Source organism: Stylophora pistillata, chromosome 9 (genome assembly GCF_964205215.1).
Source record: "Stylophora pistillata chromosome 9, jaStyPist1.2, whole genome shotgun sequence".
In the NCBI taxonomy this organism is placed as follows: domain Eukaryota; kingdom Metazoa; phylum Cnidaria; class Anthozoa; order Scleractinia; family Pocilloporidae; genus Stylophora; species Stylophora pistillata.
Genome location: NC_142527.1, coordinates 3730127 through 3758055, shown reverse-complemented (window position 1 = coordinate 3758055; position 27929 = coordinate 3730127). Strand labels below are relative to the sequence as shown.

General features: G+C 39.3%; 2 protein-coding genes and 1 pseudogene across 6 annotated transcripts in view; all 3 read right to left on the bottom strand.

Moving 5' to 3' along the window:
• The window catches only part of LOC111328648 (uncharacterized), a 68279-nt gene that overhangs the window by 20136 nt on the left and 20214 nt on the right, over positions 1-27929 (bottom strand). The window lies entirely within an intron of this gene.
• LOC148722838 (uncharacterized) lies at positions 19-18266 on the bottom strand (annotated as a pseudogene). The gene is made up of 7 exons (XR_015991447.1): positions 15706-18266; positions 14022-15053; positions 9929-13379; positions 7120-7213; positions 6873-6947; positions 6621-6695; positions 19-3486 (listed from the first exon to the last, which is right to left on the bottom strand). The product of XR_015991447.1 is annotated as an uncharacterized LOC148722838 (transcript).
• Positions 22781-27901, bottom strand: LOC148722837 (uncharacterized). 4 transcript variants are annotated; one of them, XM_088732402.1, is made up of 7 exons: positions 27767-27901; positions 27330-27363; positions 25943-26008; positions 24831-24936; positions 23806-23890; positions 23258-23302; positions 22819-23012 (listed from the first exon to the last, which is right to left on the bottom strand). In XM_088732402.1, the coding sequence occupies exons 1-7, from the start codon at positions 27824-27826 to the stop codon at positions 22977-22979; spliced, it is 432 nt and encodes a 143-aa protein (XP_088588528.1). In that variant the 5' UTR covers positions 27827-27901; the 3' UTR covers positions 22819-22976. The 4 variants fall into 4 exon arrangements, with proteins under 4 accessions (XP_088588530.1, XP_088588528.1, XP_088588527.1 ...); XM_088732404.1 differs by lacking the exon at positions 23806-23890 and having other exon boundaries at positions 22781-23012; XM_088732401.1 differs by having other exon boundaries at positions 22852-23302.

The following is a 27929-nucleotide window of genomic DNA, read 5'->3' as shown; positions in this document are numbered from 1 at the left end:
ACCAAAGACCAAGAAATATTAGATGGAAAGGGCGGGCTTCCTTTATTGTAAATGTCAGCTTAGTACAGGGTTATCTACCCACATCTAATAAACAAAAGTTTCCACGTTTAGCTTTTTTTTTTTTTTTTTTTCAAGCGAAGATTACATTAGATTTTGGCCGGGCGTGCACAAAAAGTTGCGTAAGCGCCAGTTGCTCGACATACCTGCGTGGCCCGTGCGACGAAATAGCTTCACTGGATTGGAAAAGTTTCAGTTACAGGAAATTATACAAAAAATCTTGAGAGATTTAGGCTTACATCTCATCTAACGTTTAAAGCGACATATCAATGCTTGCATCAATTATGTTTTATAAGAACCTCGCCAACTTTTAACACGTTCTCTTGTGATACCTGCGAAAGTATTCAGTATAACTTCCGGTAAGATTTCGCGGACAATCTGATCGATTTCTCTTACATTGTGTGCTGAGACTGAAACTTTTCACCTCGGGCAAAGCCTCGTCGCACGGCCCAAACAAACATAGCGAGCAACAGAGCTTGTTGTATATGTGCGTGTTAAAACACACGAAAGGACTCCAAAGGACACTTCACTCTGATTGGGCAGAAAAACACAAAGATTTTCTGGCACCAATCAGATGCCAGAACGAGTGCGACCGTTTGGAACTAGTCTTGTAAGACAATGTCCCCAGGGGCTCTTCTGCCCTTAACTTGAAATCGACTCACAGCCCCTGGGTCTCCGAGGATGATTGAAGACTGGCAAGATCATCAAGCGGCTTATCTCTTACGAAACACTTATCTATTGCTGCTTTTAAACGTACACGAGTATTACGAAAATGGTCGAGAATCATAAGTGGTTCTAATCACTGTGTAAATCAGATATTGCACGTTCCAAAATACTATATGTAGCTGAAGGTCTTCCGGTAGTTGCTTTTTAAAACACTCTTTTCTGCAGAGTTAAGTTAAAAATGAGGTGGATTTTCGTTCTTCTGCTGCTGAGGTCATCACACAGTCCCGATTGTAAGAGTAAGTGCATCATTTAAACAAGTGAAGCAGCTCATGGAAGTTAGTGTGTTAGAAAATGTGGCCTGTTCTGTTTTAAGAACAGCTAATTACCCTAAGCTTATCTACTCTGGGTTACACTGCGACAAGGGGATCGCACCGCATTTCGGTACCTGAATATTTTTTTTCAAGCTCAAAAGAAGACATGATTCAAAATATCAAGAGTCAACACTCGTAATCAGGAAAGCTTGTTTGAATTGTCAGTGCACAAAAAGGCCGCGATTATCTACAACCATTTTATAGTAAACTAGGGGTAAATATCGACCGCTCTTAATCAGAAAAAGTCTCATTCAGTTTGTTAAGCACCATGAAAACCTACAAGCGTTGTGAACTCTGAGCCCAGAACGTTAGCTCGGCAATAGAAGTTAAAGCGATCCGTTCATCAGGTCGTGGTCGAGAATATATAAGTTCTGTTAGGCTTCATGACATGTTAAAACACTAATGATTTCTCCTTTCAGAGAATTTTTTAGCTTAAGAAATTCCAGTCTGATACAATGAAATATATGAAGTTCATATATTTTGAACTGCGGTATTAGATACGTATAATGCACGATCCTCGCAGTAGATAGCGCTATTTAAGCAATAGCGAAAATCAGACCCGAAAAAAATCAGGCCCGTACGGGATTCGAACGACTGACCTCTGCGATACTAGTGCAGCGCTCCACCAATTGAGCTAACATACTAATGGTGTCGTTTTTACGGAAATCACTCTCGAGGGCTTTATGGACCATTCTCAAGGGGATCGATGGTGATGCTATGCGATTTCAGGCTTTCGGCGCCATTTTTGACTGGTGGACTGGCAAACTGGCGGACTGGCAGACTGCCTGGTTGACTGGCTACGTGGCACAAATAGCTTCGATCTCATGTGCAAATGTTTTCTTGACCGCCTTGAGCTAAATACACCGATTGCAAATATGGCGGCGAAAGTGCGAGTACATATAGTGAAGTGAACATATTTTTGTTCGCTCGGTGATTTGAAATTCCTGCGAAACATCTCTCCGAATTTCGATAAACCAGGTCTATAATCATAATGTATTGTATATATTTAGATACAAACTGCATAAAATCAGAATTTATCCACCAAACCCACAATAGGTTTGTATTGTAGCAGAAGTTACCTTCAGTTTTGATGGATTCTTTATTGAAAAACAGGGGTAGATGACCTCTCTACCATCTACATCTGCACGATATCCTGTCTTACAACACATCGGTACACAACAATTATCGGGCGTTCTTCATTGGGATTACGAAGAAAAAGAGCTTTAAAAAGAAAACAGCTTTAGGCACAGTTTACAGAAGTTTAAAGTTTTATTAGACAATGTGTATTCATTACAATTGACGTATTTCCTTTGCGTGGGGCTACACCGACATGGCACAGGAAAGCTAACATTTATAACATAACTGTCTTGAATCGTCGCTATACCCGTATTTCTTTAATTTTACGCCTAGGTATAATTACAAGCATATCCTCGGAAAATACAGAAAATGTAGAACCTGCTAGCGATTGTAAGCGATTCTAGTCGCTGAGCTCCTCATATGAAACTTCCCGATTGGCGATGGCGCCCGTGTACGTACATAAGCATAACAAAAGGCTTCGCAAACAAAATGGAATGAGTCTACTGACCTTGAAATGCTTCCCAAACATTTTAAAAAAGATTGATGAGCAATTCTTTGCGTACCTCTACGTGTGCTGTGGGAATATCGCTTCAACAAATAACGCTTCAACAAATTGTAAACAACTCGCACTCGCACTGAGAAACGTGTATCGGGTTTTGCCCTTAGCAACGGTTGCTACCGAAAAGCCTCGCTTTCGTACTTTTGAGGTGCACAAGTTTCTTTTTGAATTGCGACTTATTGAAGTCATCTCGTTACAAAGTAAATTTACTAGTGGACCACGAAATACGTTAACATGTTGAGTTATACGAGTTTCTTTTTTCATTGTAACGTAGTGAACTCATCTCGTTCAAAAGTAATTTTTAAAAGTGGAACACAAAATACATTGACATATGACATATTGAGTTATGCAAGTTTCTTATTGGATTCCAACCTAGTAAACTACTGTAAACATAATATATCGGTTTGTTCAATGTTGTCCTACTAGTTGTTTTGGCCGCTGCCATTGTATCAAGTACAGTACTAAGATTTTAAACTATCAAACCTTATTGCTGTGTTCAACTTTGCAGCTGTTTATGACACTGACCGAAAGCATCCCACAATCCACTTTCCCTGAATATTTCTGCGCAGTTACTACAATGAAAAAAGCTTTTACTAGAGATCGAACGCACTTTACTAATCTTTGATTATTACTAGTTATCATGATTAATGTACATGACTTCTAATTAATCAACAAGAAATTAAACTTAGTTTTGCTGTTCGGTCTTGTTTGAGTAGATCGCTCTCCATTAGGTCGATCATTCGCGTCATTCTGCAGCTAATGAGGGAAAAGGCGTTAAATTTAGTTTTGAAGAGTTCGGATGTACTTCACCGAAGGTTCGTTAGTGACCCAGCCTATTGTATAGTCTCCCTCGCAGCCGTTTTTAGTCTCGTCACACAACGCTTCTCCCCACAAACAGCCTATTGTATAGTCTCCCTCGCAGCCGTTTTTAGTCTCGTCACGCAACGCTCCTCCCTACAAACAGCCTATTGTATAGTCTCTCTCGCAGCCGTTTTTAGTCTCGTCACGCAACACTTCTCCCTACAAACAGCCTATTGTATAGTCTCCCTCGCAGCCGTTTTTAGTGTCGTCACGCAACGCTCCTCCCCACAAACAGCCTATTGTATAGCCTCCCTCGCAGCCGTTTTTAGTCTCGTCACGCAACGCTCCTCCCCACAAACAGCCTATTGTATAGTCTCCCTCGCAGTCGTTTTTAGTCTCGGCAGGCAACGCTCCTACCCACCAACGGCTGCTCACGAGAGAGACGCATTCCTTTGCCTAAAATTGACCAATAAGAAACAGGCTTCCATATTCTGGAAACCTGGTCCAAGTCAAGTCCCTCTCCATTACTAGAAAGAAAACAAACAGTTTTTGCAATTCTTGAGGGTGGACCGTGAGCCAAAGCTTTAACAATTGGTTCCATATCGCCAGACAGGGTCTTGTTCACGGTCTTACAGGGATACTCAACGACAACCTTCGTCTTTGTTTCATTTTTTGGCTGATTTGTTTGTTTTATCTTTGGACTCGATGTGACAAATGGGGCGGCGAAGGCGCTTCGGACGGGTGAAAACGTGCCATTGTCAAATAAACAACCTTGTGGTTTACCAATTGGACCTAAAGCGAGCCTTGGTAAGGTTGAACTCGAGGGAGTTAAGTTGGAAGAAGAAGAAGTCGTAGGAAATTCATTTAAACTTACGAATGAAAGATGTTTTTTGACGGATGTCCCACCGACAGGTGTTAATTATTTATATTTTCGGTGCGCAGTAATCGTTTAAATTTTAAACATTTGCCACTCTCTGAATAAGCAGACTTGAGCTCAGTCTTAATCTCTCTGACATGTTCTTCCGCTTTTTGGTATTTCACCAAAGACTTGTAGCATTTAATGCACACTGCAACGTCCGAATCAGAGTAAAAATTTACGTCGATGTCCAGTGCCTTGTTTATAAGTCCTTGAAGGTCAACAGAGCTTCTTCCCGTACTACCAGGTTTAAAAACACGAACACGTTGTTTAGAAGTGATTTTAGCTGAACAAATAAAGCAACTTGTATCACTATTCAATATCTTTTTCGGAGTAACATTCACCTTCCACTTGGGCAAGACCGCGCACGTGTGTATCTGTTTTTTGTTTTATGCGCCCAGCAAATCTAAGGAGGAATTTGATTGGCGTAGCCGATAACAATAACGTGCATTCTATTAGTTTTCAATAACAAAGAGAAAAGAATGTGTCTCTCGCGTGAGCAGCCGTTGGTGGGGAGGAGCGTTGCGTGACGAGACTAAAAACGGCTGCGAGGGAGACTACCTATTGTGTAAAATTAATTAGCCTTAGTTTGCACAACTTTGTACTGATGAAGCCCAAACTATATCTAGCTCTTTAGCATTACAAAGCTTTGCTTTCATGTCCAAATTGAGCACTCTTCTAGGGTGGGTCATGTCATGAAACTGTGCGATGCTCACTAGTTATCAGTTTGAGCACTCTGGCATGGCCGAGATGGTACAAACGTGGAATCATTAGGGGTGGCTAGATGGCGTTACCTCCATCCTAGAATCAACATTGCACTGATGAGGACTGTAACGATGTCACTTGGATGGCCGTGTAATAACCCAGGTTAAACTATAAAACGAAGCTAGTCTTTATTCATCCGCCACGACATAGTTAGTACTACTAACTATGGCCACGACAACCGGGAAGCATGGCCCATACAAATATCCATGATCCTTTGCGATGTCTTAGAACTTCCGTTAGGACAACTTCCGGTAATATTACTATCAAAACGTTACAAGGACCAGAGGGCCGAAACATTACTGCCGATGCTATACATGCATACAGACATATATACATAAAAGTAGAGCACAATACATGTATTGTGTTTAATGTAGACACGAAAGCATAGTCTTCGTATTTTTCTAACTCAATATATATGTATGTATATAAATTCTCCTGGTGATTGCAAATTTAGATTTGCTATAATTAATTTTCCATCCTATATTAGGCGCTACTAATTGATCGTTCAAAGGCCCTTTTCTTGGATTTTGTCGGCCCTTTAGGTGTGGATTGGACTCAGAGGCCCTGCCAAGGGATCTTATTATGATTAGTATCATTTAAGAGCCCCTCCAGGAATTTTGTTGCTAATTTGTCCTTTTGGGCTCCAAAGGCCTTGTTTTGGGATTTTGTTACGGTTTATAGTTGTAGTAAAAAGTGGGCCTTCCCTTTTTTTAATGCTCGCCGAATTGCTTCTTTGCAATTGATTACGCCACTCATATTAACATATTTAGTATTCTTATCTCTTAGTTTTTAGGGTTTGTTTCTTGTATTTTGTCCATTGCTTTCTTTGTAATTAGGTTTTTTGTTTATTAGCACCAGTTCATTAGTCGTTATATGTAATTACGTAATCATTAGCACTTCGATCCTATTTAATGCTCCTATTTTATTTCAAAAGTTGTAAATAACTGAAGAAGGTCTCTGACCGAAAACGTTTTTTATTGAAATTTTTTATATTTTTTACGGCAGAAGTTGTCCATCCTCGCAATTTTTTAAACTTTCTATGTATGTATATATATATACATATATATATATATTTTTATATATATGTTGATTTGGAAAACTCAACATATATTGAGCTCTTCTTTTATGTATCGAGCACTATAATACGGAAAAGTCGAAAGGCAGACTTCCTTTATATTTATAGATATATGTTGGGTTAGGAAAATACAAAGACTACGCTTTCATCCATACAAGCCTGTTTCGTGACTACCCACTCATTTGGGGATTTATTGATAAGAATATTCGTAACCCTTGTTTACATACTATACACATTTCTACAAAAGGCCTGGCGGTAAATTTAAATACTTTGTTCTTACTCACTCAACAAGGTCTATTTAGAATAGTGATAGTTCTGTGAGAAAATACCAACCATTTTTGGGTCTTTTTACTTGCTCTGAGTAGTCTCCATCATCAAGTAATCTTTTACTTTTTCGCTGACTGGACACTGGAATTTAAGAAGATAATTCATCAGTTATGAAGAAATAAATAGGATAAAACTACTATCAATAACGATAAAGTGTAAAGAAGCATAATTGATTGACCTAAACGTAGTTGCCCCTACACAAGTATTTTGATCGGCAGATTTTATTATTAAGGTATGACTGACCAAGAAAGTGTTCACCTGCGGCAGAACTGGGATTTCTTGAGAACTGAACTCTTTGTTCAAGTAATCTTTCACTTTTTCTCTGACTGGACACTGGAATTTAAAAATATAATTCATCAGTTATGAAGAAACAAATGGGATAAAACTACTATAAAGGTAAGAGGTAAAGAAGCATAATTGATTGACCTACACGTAGTTGCTCCTACACAAGTATTTTGAGTGGCAGATCACCTCTTAAGGTATGACTGACTAAGACAGTGTTTACCTGTGGCAGAGCTGGGATTTCTCGAGAACTGACCTCTTTGTTCAAACCCAAGCAAGGAGGTAAGGTCACAGGGTGTTTGCATGTTAAACATGTACTGAAAAACAACAGAGGCTGGTTATGCTCCATTTAATATCAAAACTGTCTTATAATGTACCTGAAGGTTAACTTTTTTGCGCAGAGATGTGATTAACGAGTAAATTCTCCTGGTGATTGCAATACGTCATATTTAGTTTTACCCTAACTGCGCGGTACTGGGTTAGATATGCATATTATGGTCTAGACCCACTCGCGAGCGAGTGAGTAAAGTTTTGGGTTTTCGCAGATGTCGTTTTCTCTCAAACTTACAAATCTCGTAAGTGGTACTTTGTTTCGTTTCGTTTCGTTTTCTTTATTCAGTGCTATTGTTTTTCTTTTAATTAACCAGATTGTACGAGTCAGATTAAAAAGCTTATACAGATATGGAGTCGAACTTTAAACTCCCCACAATTAAAAGTACAATTTTCAGCGAACAGGTGATGGGAATAGAATTTAGCTAAAACCGTGGCCCCCAAAATATTTTTCTCACCTTGCCTTACACGTGTTTTATTTTTCAAAAATTTTTCACAACTTCGCCTGTTTCTGTTCGTAAGTCCGGCCAAGCCTTTACGGTCATCGGCCCCTGTAACTTTGGCTTATAAATACAGGCGTTTAGTCCTACTTGTAAAACTCCCTGAAGAAGTCTACGACAGTTGGACGAAACGAGTAGGAAAATACAACAAGTTTTACAACTACTGTTCGCAGAAGTGCTGCTCACTAGTCTATAATTAAAATTAAAAAATCAATTAAAAAATAATCCAATGATTTTCTATTTTCCTTCTTCTCATTACTTGTCTGCTTGATATTGTATTGATATTGTAAGGAGAAATTCTGTCTTGGTCACTCATGGGAGTTAAAGGGAGCACCAAAATAGAAATACTAAAATTACCAGATGAAATGTGGGGACTAACGTGAATACGCAGCAAAGTCAACAGAAAAGGAAAGAGTCACTTTGTGACTTCTACCGTTTCACGGAGAAGTCCAGAATGATGCATGGTAACCATCCAACTCCCCAGAATAATAAACTCATACCTCGGGCTTCCTACAAAATTAGTACTATAGGAAAATTCATTACTTGACGAGGGAATTCCGCATTAAATTGCACGCGAAAACCGATATCGCACGAATCGCGAAGCAATGAGTGCGATATCGGTTTTCAAGTGCAATTCAATGCGGAATTCACGAGTGAAGTAATGGATTTTTCTTGAATCGCATAACGGAATAAAAATGAGAAAAAGGAAACAGCATTACTTAAAATTGTTATTTCTACGTAGATGCCAAACAATATCACTTAGCCTCGTTTCCAACTCGCAATTCCACACTAAATACCTCGCTTCGTTGACCAATCCGAATGCGAGATATTATTCAATTACAACGAATATATGAAGTTCATATATTTTGAACTGCGGTTGTAGATACGTATGATGCACGATCCTCGCAGTAGAGAGCGCTATTTATGCAATAGCGAAAATCAGACCTGAAAAAAAATCAGGCCTGTAACGGCCTGCTCCCAGTTGGCTTGTTAGCTCAATTGGTAGAGCGCTGCACTAGTATCACAGAGGTCAGAGGTTCGAATCCCGTACAGGCCTGATTTTTTTCAGGTCTGATTTTCGCGATTGCATAAATAGCGCTCTCTACTGCGAGGATCGTGCATCATACGTATATTATTCAATGATGCGATTCTGAATAAAATCCTGCGTTTATTAAATTTCCGATTGCAAAATTCATCAAATATTGACGCTGCGACTCGAATCTTCCTCTGCATGCACGAACCAAATGTTCCTATTTTCCATTCCTATGTCTAGTTTCTCCCTACATGTTGCTCCATAAATATATGCATTTGAACGCGATGATCTTTGCTTACAAGGTTTTCTCCCGCTCACATCTGATAACAAACTTCTGAAGTTTTCTGCCTCTGAACGATATATCACAAAAGGCATGCTATGGACCGCAAGTTTCTTGACTGATGGAACTTAAAGTTATGTGGCAGAGACTTCCAAAAGGTTTTTTTTTTTATCAGAAAGGTGTGCTTGTTTCATTCGCCAAAGTTCACCCGAAAGATAAGGGGGAACTGTAAAAAGCCTGTTTATCGTTTATGCGCGGCCCAGCACTTCAAGCATGAAACAGTCGATGCCAAAGCTCAACTTCGCTCCCAGGCTACGTCCACCACATCACTTAACACCAATTAAAAACTGCCACGCAGCGCCTATCGTGCATTTTCCTGCACAAGAAAAACCAAACTGGATTTCTGATTCTGGTTCTTTGCGGGAGAATGGAGCCAAAGGACCCTTAAGGTCTGTCATGGGTGCCTTTATAACCGTTGGATAGTTACCCGCAAAATATGTATTAGCTGATAGTCTTATGAGACATGAAAAAAAAAACCTACTTCGTGTATACGCCAATGTACCTTCTTTGAATGAATTAATAGGGTATGTAAACTTTACGGATTACCTTGAAATTTGGTTCGAAGACTCACTCCCAAGGTATATATCTTAAATACCGTGTGAGAGAGTTTTTCGAAGTGTATCTTAGGCAATGGCCTCTTGGTTAAAACGTATCGGTTGAAGTTTAATCAGTAAACTTGACAGAAAAACTACATAGCAAAGAGTAAGAAAATCGAAAAATCCTTACACGAACTTATCAACCCACTTAGTTTATTTACATACTGGGTAAATTGGGTAACCCCCAGCTCATGGTAGCTGTCAGCAGTCTTTTTATGTTCTTCACCCAATACCTTTTGTCTGATGTTAAGTGCTCGCTTATGTGACTCAGCGGCAGAGGTGTAATCTTTAAGTGCATATTGGGTAACCCCCAGATGATGGTAGCTATTAGCGGTCTTCTCATGGTCTTCACCCAATACCTTTTGTCTGATCTTAAGTGCTCGCTTGTGTGACTCAGCGGCTGAGGTGTAATCTCCAAGTGCAAATTGGATAGCCCCCAGATTATGGTAGCTATTAGCAGTCTTTTCATGTTCTTCACCCAATACCTTTTGTCTGATGTTAAGTGCTCGCTTGTGTGACTCAGCTGCTGAGGTGTAATCTCCAAGTGCAAATTGGATAGCCCCCAGATGATGGTAGCTATTAGCGGTCTTCTCATGTTCCTCACCCAATACCTTTTGTCTGATGTTAAGTGCTCGCTTGTGTGACTCAGCGGCTGAGGTGTAATCTTTAAGTGCATATTGGGTAACCCCCAGATGATGGTAGCTATTAGCGGTCTTCTCATGTTCTTCACCCAATACCTTTTGTCTGATGTTAAGTGCTCGCTTGTGTGACTCAGCGGCTGAGGTGTAATCTTCAAGTGCATATTGGGAAACCCCCAGCTCATGGTAGCTATTAGCGGTCTTCTCATGGTCTTCACCCAATACCTTTTGTCTGATGTTAATTGCTCGCTTGTGTGACTCGGCGGCTGAGGTGTAATCTTCAAGTGCATATTGGGTAACCCCCAGATTATGGTAGCTATCAGCGGTCTTCTCATGTTCTTCACCCAATACCTTTTGTCTGATGTTAAGTGGTCGCCGGTGTGACTCAGCGACTGAGGTGTAATCTTTAAGTACATATTGGGTAGCCCCTAGCTCATCGTAGCTCTCAGCAGTCTTTTCATGTTCTTCAACCAATACCTTTTGTCTGATGTTAAGTGCTCGCTTCTCTGACTCAGCGGCTGAGGTGTAATCTTTAAGTGCATATTGGGTAACCCCCAGATGATGGTAGCTATTAGCGGTCTTCTCATGGTCTTCACCCAATACCTTTTGTTTGATGTTAAGTGCTCGCTTGTGTGACTCAGCGGCTGAGGTGTAATCTCCAAGTGCATATTGGGTAACCCCCAGCTGATCGTAACTGGTAGCGGTCTCTTGGTGTTCTTCTCCAAGCAATTGAATTTTGATGTCGAGTGCACGCTTGTAGGACTCGGCAGCTGTGTTATAATCTCCTAGTGCGTAATTTGAAAACCCTAATTCGCAATGTGCATGGGCGGTCTTCCTATCTTCTTCACCGAAGAGTTCCAAGATGATGGTTAGAGCATGTTGTTTTGAACTGACAGCTTCTGAGAAGAGACGCAGGCAAAGTTGATTTTGTCCTCGAAGCGAATAGCACTTTGCTAGAGCCTCCTTGTGCAGACTTAAGCTGTCGTGCTCTTCGTCCGTTGTCCTTTTTTGTAGTGAACTTAGATGATAGGTGATAAGTTTCTGAGTTAGTGATAAACCTTCCTGATAATTATGCGAGTTTCTCAGCATGCTAATGGTGTTTTCTTCAAATTTAAACCAGCCCGGTTTGGTCGTTTCATTGGTTGACTCAGTGCTTTGAAGCATTCCGAACAGTAACTTGATTGAAAACTCAATGATTTTAGCTGAAGATATTTTTGCAATAGCTTCGCCCACAAGATAGGTCACTGCAACTTGTACTGGTTCGTTTCCAAGATTTTCTGAACTTGAGGGTACTCTGTCTTCATTCCCATAACTTGCTTCTCCATCATTGTCCGGAATTACTAATAAATGCATGTCTCCTGCTTCTCTGCATTCTTGCACGGCTCTATCATAGAACGTGGCTGACATCTCGTAATCGCTTTTTGCGCATCGATAGAAAATAGCGAGGATTTGAAATATCATAAGTCTCAGAACTTTGTGTTCAGCAGTTTTGTTCAGAAGGGTAATCGCTTCTTGTAAACTTCTTACTCTTCCGTCTTTCCTACCACAAGCTGATAGATGCCAGAGTAGCACAAGTGTTTGCCTTTCTCTTCAGGACAAATGGTAGCCGTTGAACTTTGAAGTTTACTGGCCTCCGAAAGCAACAGCTTTGTTTTTTCACTCCCTCCCCAGGTCATATAGTAGAACGCTTTGGACTGAAGTAGTTGTCTGTGGAGAACAGTTCGTCCAAGCTGGCTAGCTGCCTCTATTGCCGATTGAAAAATCTTGTCAAAATTAGGTTCGTTGTTGAAAAAAGCAGTATCAAGAAAAAACTCGGCTTTTGCCAAAACTTGAAAAACTCTGTCCGCTATCTTGCAATCTGAACAACCATCCATCAAACTTTGGACAATGCTTCTTTCATCGTCGAAGAACTCGATCAATGCTTTCATGGAGTGTCCTGTGAGGAACATCTCATTAAGTTTCTCAACAAATCCAATGTAGAATGATAAAAAGCGAGTGTTTGCGTTCAGAATTGTTTCTTTCATGATATGTTCACCCTTGTCTCTTGCAAATGACTGTAAGAGTTTGTGAATGGAGAATTTATCCGAACTGGAGCTTTTATCCAGGAGAGCCCTCCCTTGCAGTCTTCCCAAAAGTTTCTTGGTTTCGGTGAACCTCGTTAGTCCTAAAACAGCTGTGGCAATCTTAAGATCAAATTTATTTGGAAGAACACTCAAGGACACCAGTGCTTCTTGGTCCTGCGAAGAAAGTCTCTGGAAAGACGATTCAAATAGGGTTTTAAGTCTAGCATCACTGGGAAATTCTGGGTTGTCCAGCAATTCGAGTGGGTTATTTTTTGTCCGCATTAAGTCATCAAGATCTGCACTACATTGGACGGAATCCTCGGGGAGTGACTTACACAACAACCATATAGCTAAGGGCACCTGCCCACATATTTGCACGATTTTTGATGGCTCAGAAGCGCTCAAATTTGGAAGAAGCTTTTCCACTAACTCTTTTGAGGATGAGTTGTCGAGTTTTCCTATTCTGATGGACTTGTGTCCATGTAGGGACATATGCAAATAGGCCATTGACTCCCGAGTGGTTAAAAGAAATTTGACCTTTTCGCTACGGTTGAGAATATCTTTCAGCAGATTCACAGTCTCCTCTTTTACATTTGGCTCACCACATTCAAGCAAATCATCGGCATTATCGAGAATCAACACGCATGGATCCGATAGCCTTTTAAAAATGAAACCAATTTCATCGGCAGGTGTCAAATTCTGATTTTCCGATTCTCCGGTTCGAAAGTGGCTGAGTAGCTTTGAGGTTAAATCACCTTTTGACTTAAGCCCACGCAGTGAGATAAAGTAGACAGGTAGCCCGCGATTTTGAAGTTGGTGACCAACAACGATTGCGGTAGACGTCTTTCCAAACCCTGGTGACCCCCAGACTGATACGAGACGGGTCGACTCCGAAGTCACGTGACCAATAATCTCTTCACATTCTTTGCCACGGCCAGTAAAGTTGGGAGGAAGATGAAGTCGTAAAGCGCATGGTATAAATCCTACAAGGAAGGTTTGTTTTAGGCAAAAAATATAATTAAAGAAGCGCCTTTGACATGATAATTTAGTATGCACTTAAAATTTGTATTGGTACAAGAGAAAGAAAAAGAAAACACAAAACCAAACAAATAGATAATACTCAACTGTGCTCTATTCTGTAGCTTGTGATGGCATTAGCATGGAAGAGGCATCAGTCTAGTAGATTTTATGTTTGTTCTTTTTATGCACATTTAATCATTTAACATGTGGCGCAAATGCGTTATTCAGTAGTAAAGATTGAAATGAACTTGAAATCCAGACTTCATGTGACTTCCGGTCTCTTTTTCACAGGTCACCCTCTTTCTTGCGCTGATAAACGCCATAGAAATGGATGAATTAGATGATGCAGTATTACTGTCTTATGAAAGTGTATATAAAACCTTAAAATGTTGAGAAATGAAATTCTGAGTAGTTTTTCACGCATTTCCCTTTTGCCTCGTAACTAAACTTGTTTTCTCTTGGCATTATGTGCCAAGGAAACAAGACGTCTGTGAAGGACACTAAATCGTGAGTAATGTGAAAAAAGGTATTAAGCATCACCAAATCGTCAAATTGAACCCTGAAAACACGTGGTTCAAATTGTGATCAGATCAGCTGTCATTTACCTGGAATTTGCTCCTTCCTTAGGTCTTTCACATCTTGGCTTAACTCGGCAATATTCTCAACAATCCTTCCTTGACTAGCAGCGATTGCCTCTTTCAGGTTCTCGGTGTCTTGTTTTTGCGATCTCTGTAGGTTCTGTAGCTCATCTTTAACATCTTCCCTGACAATTCTGCTTTGAGCTTGAAACTCGGCAAACTTGGTTTCAATCTTTTCTTGGGTGGCAGCATTTGTAGATTTGATTGTTTTCCTTACGTCCTCAGCACCTTCCTGATGAGATTTCTGTATAAGCTGCAAGTCATCCTTAACTTCTCTGAGGAATTCGTTTTCTTTTTGAAGCTCTGTTCTGAAGTCATTTTCTAACTTCCGAACTTTCTCGGTAGGAAAGTCAGACTCAGTCAAACTTCCAACAGCATCAATGGGGCTAGTGCTAACTCCTAGGGCTTTGATCGCGTCTTTAGCGAGTTGAATGTATTGATCGAATGTTTTTTTGTCCAATTCGGATTTATTTAAATGACAGAGTGAATTTCTCAACAATCGAAGCTGATCGATTGCCAATGCAAAGGTTTCTGCTTTATTTCCAGTGGGGCTAACTACAGAAGAATAAAAAGTACCACGTGGTAACTTACAGGGCTTCAAGTACAAGTCATGGAGTATCCTGTGATGGCCTTTGCTGTCTGGCACAGCAAAGGACCGTGCATAGATGGTGGCCTGGAACAGGGCTGTACAATCCCATTCATCATAGGAGAGATGTGTGGGGACCTTGTTTCCTCCACCCTCAGTACTTAAGAACAAGTTACGTACTGCATTAGAGTCATCCCAGGGCTGGAAACCGGGCAGTGACACGAAAGTATTGTTCCACATCTGTTTGAAAGCTTGGCGTAATGCCTTGGGGATTTCATTGAACACGACGAAGATAAACTTGAGGTAATTCAATTGCTCGTTTGTGAAAGGTTGTAAAGCCATTCTACTCAACGACCACGTCTCGCGGAATCCTGCTCAATTCATCGATTTATTTAAGCCTTCGCCAGTTAAGCCTGATAAAATAAAAAACACACAAAGCTAAATGTTAATTCCATAAGTTCCATGCTATTCATGATGGATGGGTTCTCTTTAAAAATTTTTCCTTTTGATTTTTTAAAGAAAGGTCACTTTACATCTTGCTTTGTGAAGCACTTTGGCTGATCAGTTTGTGAACTATGGCTCCCAACGTGCTTCACGCGCCGGCAGCAGAAGAACCTCAAGGACTTCAAGAAGGAACAGAATCTCCAAACATTCAAGTCTTAGTTCGCGAATGGAAATATTAGATTAGGGATTTTCGATGGAAGTTTCCAGACTATATTCTTTTGCGACCGCAAAATTGCAATTCTATAGTGGACGTTTGGAAGAATGTTATTAATTTAACTGGGCTCCATTACCAGCTGCTTTTCGAAATGTGAGCCCGCAAAGACCACTCGAGAGGGAGCGTCCGAACTAAAGCCAACAATTTAAGCAGATACTAGTATAGAAGACAAGAGGGTCCGCGACCGAGCTGCGTTCTGGCTCTAATGTCGCTTCAATCACATTTCCATGTGATCTCCGGGTGAGAGGATGAAAGTGCTTGCCCTAGAAAACAACTTTCTTTTAGCTGGTCTTTTTTGACGCTGCTTTCCTTTGTTTCGTTTGAGCTTATTTTCTGTGCTATCTTACCTGGGGAATTCCAGGTACTGCCAAAATGCGATCTTTTGTTCATTGTTGCCTATGTAAAGTCGGAGAGGAACAATTTCTAGTCAAATCTGTCAGTTTCTACGATATAGTAAGGCTATATTACCAACTTCGCGCGAGCAAACAATTACAGCACCCAGCTTTGCAAGAAAAAATTCCGAGAAAACAGCAAGAGGTGCGCTGAAGTGTGATACACTCCATGATTACTTCTATCTATGAGAAGTAATTAGGTGTACTTTTTGGTCAAATAGAAGAAAGGAATAGTAAGAAAAGAAATAAGAGAATGAAGTGCGACTCACAGGGATTTGCATCCTTTCATCCTTACCGCAAAAATACAAGAATATAAATTGTATAATTATTAAAAAAATCAGTAGCCTCGAGTTATTGTGGAAGGGTTCATCTTTGAATTCTCAGTCACTCTAGTCCGTATATATGGCAGTAGGGAAAAAATGGACTTGAACTTTTCTCTTCGAAACGCCGCAACCACATGGTAAGACCGCCATTTTGGGAATTGTAAAGATAATGCACCGCAGTCGCAGGCCGCACCACCTGAGCTTCATGCAAGTCCATGGCAGCCTTAAATACTGTGATGAAATAATCTAAGTTTACTCTTTATGCTTCACTTGTCATCACTGTATCGGATCGACAGGGATTTTTCAGGAATGGGAAAATTTATCAGTTTTTCATGCGGTTTTCGCTTTTGATTGAATTTTTTTTTTGTTTTGTTTTTTTTTTTTTGCAGTTTTAAGGTTTTCAAAGATTTTTTCCTATTTCCCCCCAACCACCCTGTGACTGATTAAGTTGGAATATAAAGCCCTTTCCAGTAAATTTAATGCTAAAAGCTCACTGAGAGCATAGAATTTCTAATTTCCCAAGGCGTCCACTTGGTTAAAGCCAGAGAAACATAATTCCTCAGCATCTTTGACTAATTTTGTAATTCCGATCAGCTACCTCGCAGGATCACATCGCATTTGATTAATACCGCTTGATCAAATTTTTTCACTCGCCTCTCGTATTATAGCTTCAATACTTCGAATTTGGCCTCAAAAAGAGGAGCCTTGTACATCTTCGGTCAGATAGCACATTTCAGAACTTTTAAAATCCAAGCAGAACGGTACTTTCGATCTGTGGTCTTGTTCCTTTGCAGTCTTGTTGAAAAATTCTTTCCGCTCAGTAACCCTGAATGCCAAAACATTAAAACACAATGTGGTCATGAAGCTGCTGTTATAGTTGATGAATCCTTTTGTTTTCTCTATTTTTAACACTGTTTGTTGATTTAAAAACCGCCTTATTACATGATCAGTTTTAAGTCAGTTTCGATAAAGAAGTCCCTTTGTTATATCTTCAAAACACATTGAAAAAGTCTACCGAGGGCATTGAAATGTTTGATATCCTTCGGCGTCTTGTTGGGATAGCCCTTTGCGTACAAAATACCGATGCAACTATTTCAATGTTGTGTTGCATACTTGCATGCTAAGTGAAATTACTCAAAAAGCAAAGATATTGAACATAAATCAGCGCTAACTGCTTCCTAAGTTTTCATATATTGAACATCAATGCACCCTGTGCATCGTCGATACATACAACCTTATTAGATGATTTGACATGTAATACGCGCGGACATTTAACGAACTACGTAGTATTTTCCCTCGGCTCATTTCAGTGATATTGTGATTCCGCTTAGCCACTCAGCGGAACCGTATCACATTTAAAGTAGTACAGCTTGATGACATATTTCAACATACCTCTCGTATTGTACTTACTTGAAGTTCCCTTCGAGAAACAAGAAGTCCTTTAAATCTTCGATTAGATCACACAGTTCAGCTTAATCCAAGCTGGACGGTACTCTCGATCTGTTGTCTTGTTGCTTCGCGGCCCAAATATTCTTTCCGCCTAGTAACCTTACAGCATGACAAATGAGCATGAGGTCACGAAGCTGTTGCCATAACGACATTCTTTTGTTTTCTCTATTTTTAACGCTGACCTTTTCAGTTCGGAAACCGAAAGCGGTTTTTTCCCCAGTTAACGTAAGTTAATGTAAACTGTCTGAAATTTATCTCCGGACTGAAAAAAAATTTATCACCATCATCGAAAAGGCACAGAGACAATATAAACACCAAGTTCGTTTCCAGTATAACGAGGTCTTCCTAACCTGCTGAAATTTGAAAACAACTAGCTTAAGAGGCCACCGCTATGTCTGATAACATCAAACTGTTTCCTCACTGAGATGGACATTTGTTTTGTCGGTTCCAGCCTGGCGCGGACGCTAACCCAGATGCCCTCCTGAGCAAATTTTCAAAATGGCGGACAAGCCAAAGAGAGAGATAAGAGAACCAAAGCGATTCTGCAACGAATACTCAGCATACACCCCTGTTAAAAAGGTCATTTCAGAGACAAAAGATACAAAATTTTATGATGTTGAAGTCACGGAGGTTGACAAACCCAATAAGAGACTGAAAATTCACTACATTGGCTACAGTACACGCTTCGATGAGTGGAGACCCTTCGGGGACGGTGAAGTATCTGAATATTTTCCTTCGAAATTGCAAGATTAGTAGGCTACAACAAAAATTTATTAGACGACGTTTAGAGTAAAAACAGCAATCTAACCTGAAAAAAATGTATTTATTCCGACTCATTCGGAAAATGACTTTACAAATCTTACTTCTTTATCTCGTAAGTAAACGATGGTAAATTAATACCCGAAGCGCTTTCCAAGCTACCCTATTCTTCTCCCACTGCATTCAAGCTTATAAAACAGGAAACGAGCAAAAGGAGGAAGGTGTGGTTGTTTTGACTAGCCATTTGACGAGGTTCAATCTGCTCCTTGTTCGACAATTTACATATCAAAACAAAGGAAATTTGTTCCTCTCTTTGATTTTGGCGGTACATTTTCAATTTGCGCTTGCGTAAGAGAGAAATCGCCCAAGACTCCTTGCTCGGTCTTGTTTTGACCACGAACGCCTTCTTAATTTTGACGGACTCGCTCGGGAAAAGGTGAAAATGACGAGGGAAAAAATTTACTTTGTAGTACAAAAATACACAAAATGGAAAGCCATGATATTATAGTTCAATATTTCGGTGGTATATTGTTAACATTTTATACAGAGAGTCGGCAAGATGATATAACATCCAAAAACGCACTCGATTTGAGTGAGCCGATGAAGTGGGCGTGGTCACGAAATTCAGTAAGAGACTATTTGTAACCCGTGAGTTTGATATGATACCAACCAAGTTGATAATGTAATTTGGCCAAAAAAGCTGACGTTTCGTTCGTTAGCCTTTCGTCAGAGCGTTAGCCCTTCAATCTGACGAAGGGCTAACGCTCGAAACGTCAGCTTTTAAACTCTTTACAATGGCCAATTTGCATTATCAACTTAGTTGATGAAACCAAATTACCTTGTTACCCCATCAACGCATCACCAGATTTTCTTAAGAAAGTTACCTCCTTTATTCACCACAGTGTGTCTTTCCCATTTATCTGGGTGCTTACCTCTGAAATGAAACAGTCTCAATTCTCATTAAAGCTTGTGAATTACGAAAGTAATGAAAGGGTTGTAGTAGTTAGGTGACTAGCATGTAGGTTTCCGTAAACATCCAGGCATTTTTCGATTGAATGGCAATAGACCGCTGGGTATCTCCTGTCTCCACAGGCTCAAACGTTCGTGCAGAGTACTTTCACTCTGCTTTTGAACGATAATCGAAGGTTGATCAATAGGGACCTTTAGCATCGCACTTACTGCGAACGACAAACGGCTGCTGGCGGTTTGAGGTTTCACGTTTGCCGTCGTCACCAAAATTGAATTTAGCATGGCGTGGACGTCTTTTGGCGGGAAATGCCTACCTTTTAAGAGCCTTTTTATTTTCTTCAAGGTATTTTGAGATAAGGCCATTCATCCTTTCTCTATATGCTCGCCCTGAGAGCACAATGGGTTTTTTGGCCCCCGAAAAAATAGGGGGAAGTACCCTCGCAATTTCCTCATAATCAGCGGGATACTTTGGCCTTCGCTGGGCCACTTCGGTCGCCAGCATCACGTCTTGGCCATCTTAAAGGCATTTTGTAGAAATAGAAGAAGGCATACATTGATTTAGAACTCCATAACTGTGCTTCTTTGCATGCGCAATTTTAAGAACTTCGAGCCGCCATTTTGTTTTCAACCTCTTTCCCCACTCGACTTTCTTCCATTTAGATCATGCAAAATACATTGTTTTTAATCACAGAAAACGACAGTTGCATCCATAAAAGGTAGAAAATTCTTACTAAGAGTGTCAAAAGTAAGTTGGTTCCGTTAAGCGGCCAAAAAACCTTCCCGTAAGTCACAAGTTATGGCTTGAGCGCCTTCTTCCCGTCGAAACTGGAACCGCAAACTACAAACGCGACGGCAAAGCGGTGGTCACGTGACCTCCTAAGGTTCGCTGTTTGCCGTAAACGTGATGCTAAAGTTCCCTTATATCTAAATTCTAACCTACAATGTGACTATTTACTAAGCAAATAATTAGTTTCAGCGGTTTTCTTTCTCTGTATAGATGGGTCAGTTTCGACGCGTCGTCGGAGAGTCGGCGGCTTATTAAGGTTTCAACTCGTCCTCTATTTTTTGGCTTCAGCAAATCGCTCGGCGATGTACTTTTTCACCAGATCATAGGACACATTTTGACAACAGGTTGTGAATTATAAATAGATGCGAAATGGGATGTCATAGTTAAAATACAGTGTAATGAACTGAACAAAGAAGGAAGGAGATCGATAGAGAAACGATTTAATTGCAGACAATGAGCTTGAAAACTTTTCCAAATTTTCAAGTTACATAAACCGTAGGGTAGCTCGAAATCTTTGCGCGGAAAAAGACTTTAAAAGTTGCATTTTTGGATCATTCCCTTTGTAACTGTCTTAATGCTTTTTAGCGTGTTTTTTTCATTTCTTTTCATGCAATTGTTTGGTGTTTTTTTATCATGCTCTTCTGCTTCAGCTAAACCCGAGATAAAACATGTCAAAGCGTTGAATTAAAAGAGTAATGGTTGGCGAATCGTTTGTTTTCTGGCTTTCAGTTTGATTTCATTTTGATTTAATTTTGAAAGACGTTTAGGTAGGCGGAAAGTAACCGTAAAAAAAAAAAAAAGAAAAAAAAGAAAGAAAAAGGAAGAAAAATAAAATAGGTAAAAAAGAAAGACGTAGTTAAAAGAAAAACCGCAAATTAAACAAACTTCGCTTAGCAAACCCGTAACTTAGCAACGTGATACTTTGGAGAGCTTTTAATCTACTCCCACGTGTGGTTAATTTCTCGCTCGAACTTCGTCACTGAAATGGCTTCCTATCCACAGCTACTTCAAGCTCTGTATCCACGTACAGGAAATGATATGGATCAACGTTTTCCAACATCGAAAAAATAAAGTAATCCTTGCCTTTTACTCGCTGCTTTAGCTATTCGAAATTACGCCATAAAAGTCTTGTTTCCCCAGGAAGTAAATTTTAAACTAAGCGTGTAGGGTTTGAAAGAAACGATCATTCAATATGTATGTAAATATATATATGGGTCCTTCATCGTTTCATATTTCCTTTAACATTTGAGGTAACTTTTGAAATTACGTCAGTAATCTATTTCTTTCATGGGAAGAGTGATTGAAAAAAGCGACCGGTAAAATAGGCTTCCTATACTCATTATTAATTGGTTCGACATAAATATGATAATCATGATGTAACTAAAAGTCTTCTTTTCGAACAGAAATATATATTGCATGATCTTAAAAGGCCTCAATTATCTTCTCAGTTGGTTCTATTGATTTTTTGAGTTTATGAACGCTGAACAACAACAAAAACAACAAAGTTTATTGGCACTGTAGGATTTCAAAGATACAACATACAGATTGGACATATTGAGACAATATCTGCTATCCCAGAATAACTTTTTAACCCGAGGCTAGAAATAACGTCATATTGAAGCTGGCAGTGAATATATAGTGTAAAATACCTGAAATCACGACCGCGGGTGAGTCATCGGAACACCCTTACTTTCCGTTTTCATTAGAAATTTCACCGATATTTTTCTCCTTTAATACTTCTGAACTACGTCAATGAAGTATTCCTTTGCACAGGAACTGTTTATTCAACCTTTATTCAAAAATCTTTAGTCCTGCAAAGAGTTTGCCATAACGCAACATATCTAAATAAATTGGGAAATTTCATGCATTAAAAGTCAAAACGTACAAAAAAAATTACACAGCATCAATTATATACAATATTAAGAAGTTGACATCAAATAAAATACTCAGATAAGGTCTTTTTAAAAAGACCTGCGGACTTAATACTAACAAAATCGTTCGGTAATGGGTTCCAGTCCTTCACAGTTCTACAAAAAAAGCTATTTCTATAAGTCTCGATATGTGGCTGTAGTTCGATAAACTTGTTCTGAGAGTTTCTTAAAAGTCTGCTACGTCATAAGATAGTTTGGAAGGGCCAGGCCGCCATCACTATAAATTGCTTTGTGGAATAAGGTTAGCCGCGAGATTATTCTTCGTACCTCCAAGGGTATCCAGTTTAATTCATTCAATAAATTTGTGACTGTTCCTGGTTCACGTGTGTAAAAGTTTTTAACGAGGCGCGCGTCTCTTCTTTGCACCCCCTCAATCTGTTTGACATGTTTCTTTAGGTGTGGGTCCCAAACCGAGCTGGTGTATTCCACGTGAGGCCTCACAAGGGCTTTGTAGGCCGCCTCTTTCACGCCTTCGGGGCAGCTGCTTAGATTTCGTCGGAGAAAACCAAGTGATTGGTTGGCCTTCGTGACTTTGTTATTTACATGCTGGCCCCAATCGAGGTTTCTGGACAATTTTACGCATAGATAAGAGTGGCGGGTGACTGAGTCTAAAACTTTCCCCATAAGGACGTATCTAGACTCTACAGGATTTTGTTTCCTCGATATTGTTAAGACGTGGCATTTGTCGGGGTTAAATTTCATTTGCCATTTCTGAGACCATTCCTGAAGCGCTGTTATATCTAACTGCAGTTTAGTGGCATCGTTATGGGACTCAATAGTGCTGTAGATCAAAGTATCATCAGCAAAAAGACGCATCCTAGAGGTACAGTTTTCTCCGAGGTCTTTAATATATAGGAGAAGCCAACAACCGTCCCCTGGGGGACTCCTGAAAGAACTGGCACTTTTGGAGAACTGTACCCATCAACGACAACCGTGACTGGCTTCGGTATGTAAGCCATTGCGTTAGCCAGGTGTTAAGAATACCATGTATGCCATTGTAGCACAGTTTCAATAGGAGGCGCTGGTGCTGAACCGAGTCGAAAGCTTTCGAAAAATCCATGATTATTAAATCAGTTTGTTCAAGGGAACGAGCAATTTCTTCTATTGTACAAATTAACTGGGTTTCACATGACAATTTTTTCCGAAAGCCGTGGGAGCGTTAGGGTTACCCTCCAGCTAGGGTAACCCTAACACTCGGGCTACCCTACCTGCTTGTAAACAGGGCCTAAGTGAAAAAGATGCACAAATAACTATTCACACATACAGTTATTACATAAAGACGCACTCACCACCGCAGAAGCCTTGGGCATTTGGCGAACCATTCCGGCGAGAGACTGAAACACAATGTAGAATTATTTATAGTAGGGGAAATAACTACTATCGTGAGAAAACAGTAAAGTGAATCGAAACAATGAACTACATAGTCCTGTTGAATTCTTTGACTGACATCAAACATGTTTTGGATCTTAATTCCACGGATGATCAGGGAAAAAAATCCCTATACAACTAAACTATTAGTATCGTCGGGTGGGCAAACTAACGTTACGATTAATTCAAGATGCTTTTCCTACGAGCTTAAAGGTAAGAGCTAAGTATACGAGGTTCTAAAAAGATCTCTCCCTGTTTCATCCCCTGAATGACGATCTTAATCTACAAATTCGGAAATGCAAACTGCAAAGAAAAACCAATTTAAAGGTATGAACAACTCTGCGACCGGTGTTCAACATTTCTTGTTTTAGCTTGTTGAGCAATGTGTCCGAATAAGTGTGCACAATAGCGCTGCGGGACAACTTAGAATGTTGTGGAGCCACCGAAGTCAGTTACTTCTGTTACTTACGGGGTAATTTAACCCACTTGTCAGTGGAGACCTGGGCACGATAATAGAAGATGCTGTCAACTGCACCGTCGACTTTGATGATGATCTAAGATGGAAGACACTTTACGACAGGCAGATATTTCTTAACCACATTATATGAAAGGAAAGAATTTGATGGATAAAAGATATGGCACTTATTTAATAAATGAAGTGGCTGTGAAAGTAAAGCTTGTGACAGACTTTTATCAGACTTGATTTTTGCAGCTTCTTTCGTTGCGTATACGAGAACGATTACTTGTCATCTGTTGAAATCTCGAAAGGAGAATTTAATATTCTTTAGCAGATTAATAGCTCGATAACTAGACACCAAAAAAGAAGACAATATAAAGGGTTTTTGGACGAGAAAAAGCAAGCCTTTCTCTTAATTTAGCGCTGGATGCAAATAAGAGAATTAAACACTCCTCGCAATTTGTTTTTATTTTTAAATAGAATGTTTGGGCTTACCATGAATAATTATAGCGTTAATTATTGCTATAAATGTGTCTTGAAAATTTTAGCTTGAATTATTTATATCTTCTCTGTCTGTTTCTTGGGCGCTTTTACAGTTTCTTTTTTCAGCCATAATTCATCGCCTGGCGGGCGGAGGGTCGGAAGATTTTGGAGAGGATCACATACTTTTCAGGGGGGGTGGGGCGCGGAGGGGGAACAGTCGTCGCCTCCTGAGTATAAAGGAGGGACTATAGAAAATTGATTGACAATTAACTGCCAATAAGGGGAGATGATAACGAAGCCTTGCGGGAGAATCAGGTAAATTGTATTATGACACAACAAAAATCCTCTGACTTCCCTCTTCCCCAAGCGACAAATAATAACCGGTCATGTGCTTCATTTCATTGGGCATTATTCTCTTTGTTCACTCCTCGATCCTCGATCCTCATCCTATGACGGATTCTCAAGTGTTTATATCATTTTTCAGACTTCAAATTCTAAACTTAACTGTTCTCAGTTTTGAAGGTAATTTTCATTATCTCCTCCCCCTTAATTACCTTGTCAAGTTTCCAATTAGGAAGTAACCCATCATTATTTCTTTTAATGTCCATTCCTTTGATGTATCCAATGTCAATGTCGTCGTGAATATCAATGAGGTCAGTACTAAAAACATGAATAAAAAAATAACACCTTATTTTAAGAACGAGGAAGTTTGTGTACAACTTCTCATCGGTAAAAAACTTATCATGAAACAAACATGTAACTCAGTGTACCCTGCAGTTGATATGAAATAATGTTCTCCCGAGGCATGTTATATTACATTTTAATTCAGTAAAGTGTAAACTCGTGACAAGTAGCAAAGTACAGCTTCAAGTGGAGAGATCCTTGCAAGTCACCCGCAGTTAAAGAAATTGCAGAAAAGGAGCAAAGGAGCCTTCCGGTTGCAGAATCTAATCACAATTAAATGAAATAAATCATATTTTGACCCGCATACAGAGAATATAAACTGTATGTTATCTCTGCCTGCAGAAAACATCTAAGTAAAGACATGATCCTCAGTCGCAGTTGAGCTGTAATAAAAAAAAAAAATCCTATATATTCTTAATTGCAAAGATCATATTTTCCTGAAACATCATATTTTTTAGTAATTTTTTTTTCATTTTATTTGATTGTAGAAGCACAGCTTATTCTGTAGCATGGATATATGATCAATCATGATCACCATCAGTATCTTATTCTGTAGCATGGATATATGATCAATCATGATCACCATCAGCATCTTATTCTGTAGCATGGATATATGATCAATCATGATCACCATCAGTATCTTGTTCTGTAGCATGGATATATGATCAATCATCATCACCATCAGCATCTTATTCTGTATCATGGATATATGATCAATCATGATCACCCTCAGTATCTTATTCTGTAGCATGGATATATGATCAATCATGATCACCATCAGCATCTTAAATCGCTATGGGCAGCACCATCATCATTCTCACTGTAATCGTTGTTATCATCATTATCATCTGTGATATCATTATCGTTATCATTATAGTAGTTTTCATCATCATTACCAAGGGAGCCGGAGGGGCACAATTTTATTAGTTCCTAACTACAATGAGTCAACATCGGTAAATAAAGTTTTTATTATCATTATTACCTATCCGAATTACAGTATCAGTGCCGGCAAAATTGTCGCGTACAGTTTTAACTATCACGCGATAAACTGAAAAATATAATTCAATGAATATGATCGTCAAAATGATTTTAACGAACTCGGCTAAACCATAAGATAGTTTTAATTTTACGAATTTACAAACATAAATTAATAAGAATTGGTTCGTTTCTTAAAAATGCAAAAGCACGTGTTCTCCCCTTGAAAGCAACAAATCTCATTTCATTTGCTGGGCCTCATTACATCAGACTACATCAACCATATCTCAAACATTTCACAGTAATTTTGGCCACCTTCCCTCTCCCAGGAATCACTGAAAGTTTCATTCATAAATTTTTACCAATCAATCACTCTGTAAGACCCTTTTAACAACTGGCTTTAGAATTCCTTTACATAAGTGACTAAGAAGCGAAAGAAACGTTTTCAAAATGTAATGGAAAAAGTACGAGATAGGATAAGCATCATTAAAAAGTGCGAGATAGCATCATTTAACTATTGAATAAGACAAATGAGTACATGACATATGACATATGACATGTGATATGTGACATGTGACATATCACATGACATATGACATGTCACATGACATATGACATGTAACATGTGACATGTGACATGTGACACGTGACATGTGACATGTGACATGTGACATGTGACATGTGACATGTGACATGTGACATGTGACATGTGACATATGACATGACATGTGACATGTGACATATGACATATGACATATGACATATGACATATGACATATGACATGACATATGACATATGACATGACATATGACATATGACATATGACATATGACATATGACATATGACATATGACATATGACATATGACATGACATATGACATATGACATGACATATGACATATGACATGATATATGACATATGACATGATATATGACATATGACATGATATATGACATATGACATGATATATGACATATGACATGTGACATGTGACATGTGAGATATGACATATGACATATGACATGACATATGTCATATGACATATGACATATGACATATCATGACATGTCATGACATGTCATGACATATGAGTAGATGTCATGACATATGTCATGACATATGAGTAGAAGGGGAGGAAGAGACTGATCAATTTTCGCATCCGTTTATCATAGTAACTGCTTTTTCCCCTTTTATGCCAAGCTCAACAAAGTTTTGATGGAACCGAACTGAGGTTTGACGACAACATAACAGACGCAAAGTAAAGAAAAAAATTTAAAACCGATTTCTTTCTTTCGTTAGGAAGTCTCCCTTTTAGACAGGCCTTCAGTTTCATACCACGAGAAATACCGGTAAATTATAGAACTAAAGTTATCAAGAGCTTTCAATCTAACCTGATGGCTTTGTTTGTCCTACTGACCCACCAAACTGAAAAAATGAAAGATAAGAGGAAATTACAATTTGTAATTCACCAGTAGTCGAGCTCTTTTACCACAAACAATACTGAAGACTTTTTTGTATTTTGTAACTCACTTAGTTTATTCTAATTTAAATGTTTCACTTTTAAATTCGGATCGGCTTCTTTCTTAATTAGCGATTCCAATCTATTAGGGTAACATCATTTTTTGTGTTTACAAACTCCCGTTAATCAAATTTCTTCTAATAAGAACTTTTTAACTATTCTATTCACCTACGTTTTCCTTGGAAAAGAAATGCTCCACAATTCAAGAGCAGCAAAAGCAACAAAACACGCATTTTACCCCTCACGTATCGTGAAAGTGACCGGTTGCGATCTCGACTGGGTCGAAAATAAATTTGAAATTTTCTTAACCTGGCAGTATTCGCCTTTCTTGCGCACTCTGGCTAAGTGGAAGAAAGCCATGTCAGGCATGTTGCCATGGAGACGGATCTTTGCTTGCACAGCTGTGAAATAACAAATGTTATCACGGTGAAGTATCACCTTACATCAGCTTATCTAAAGACTCTACATGGAG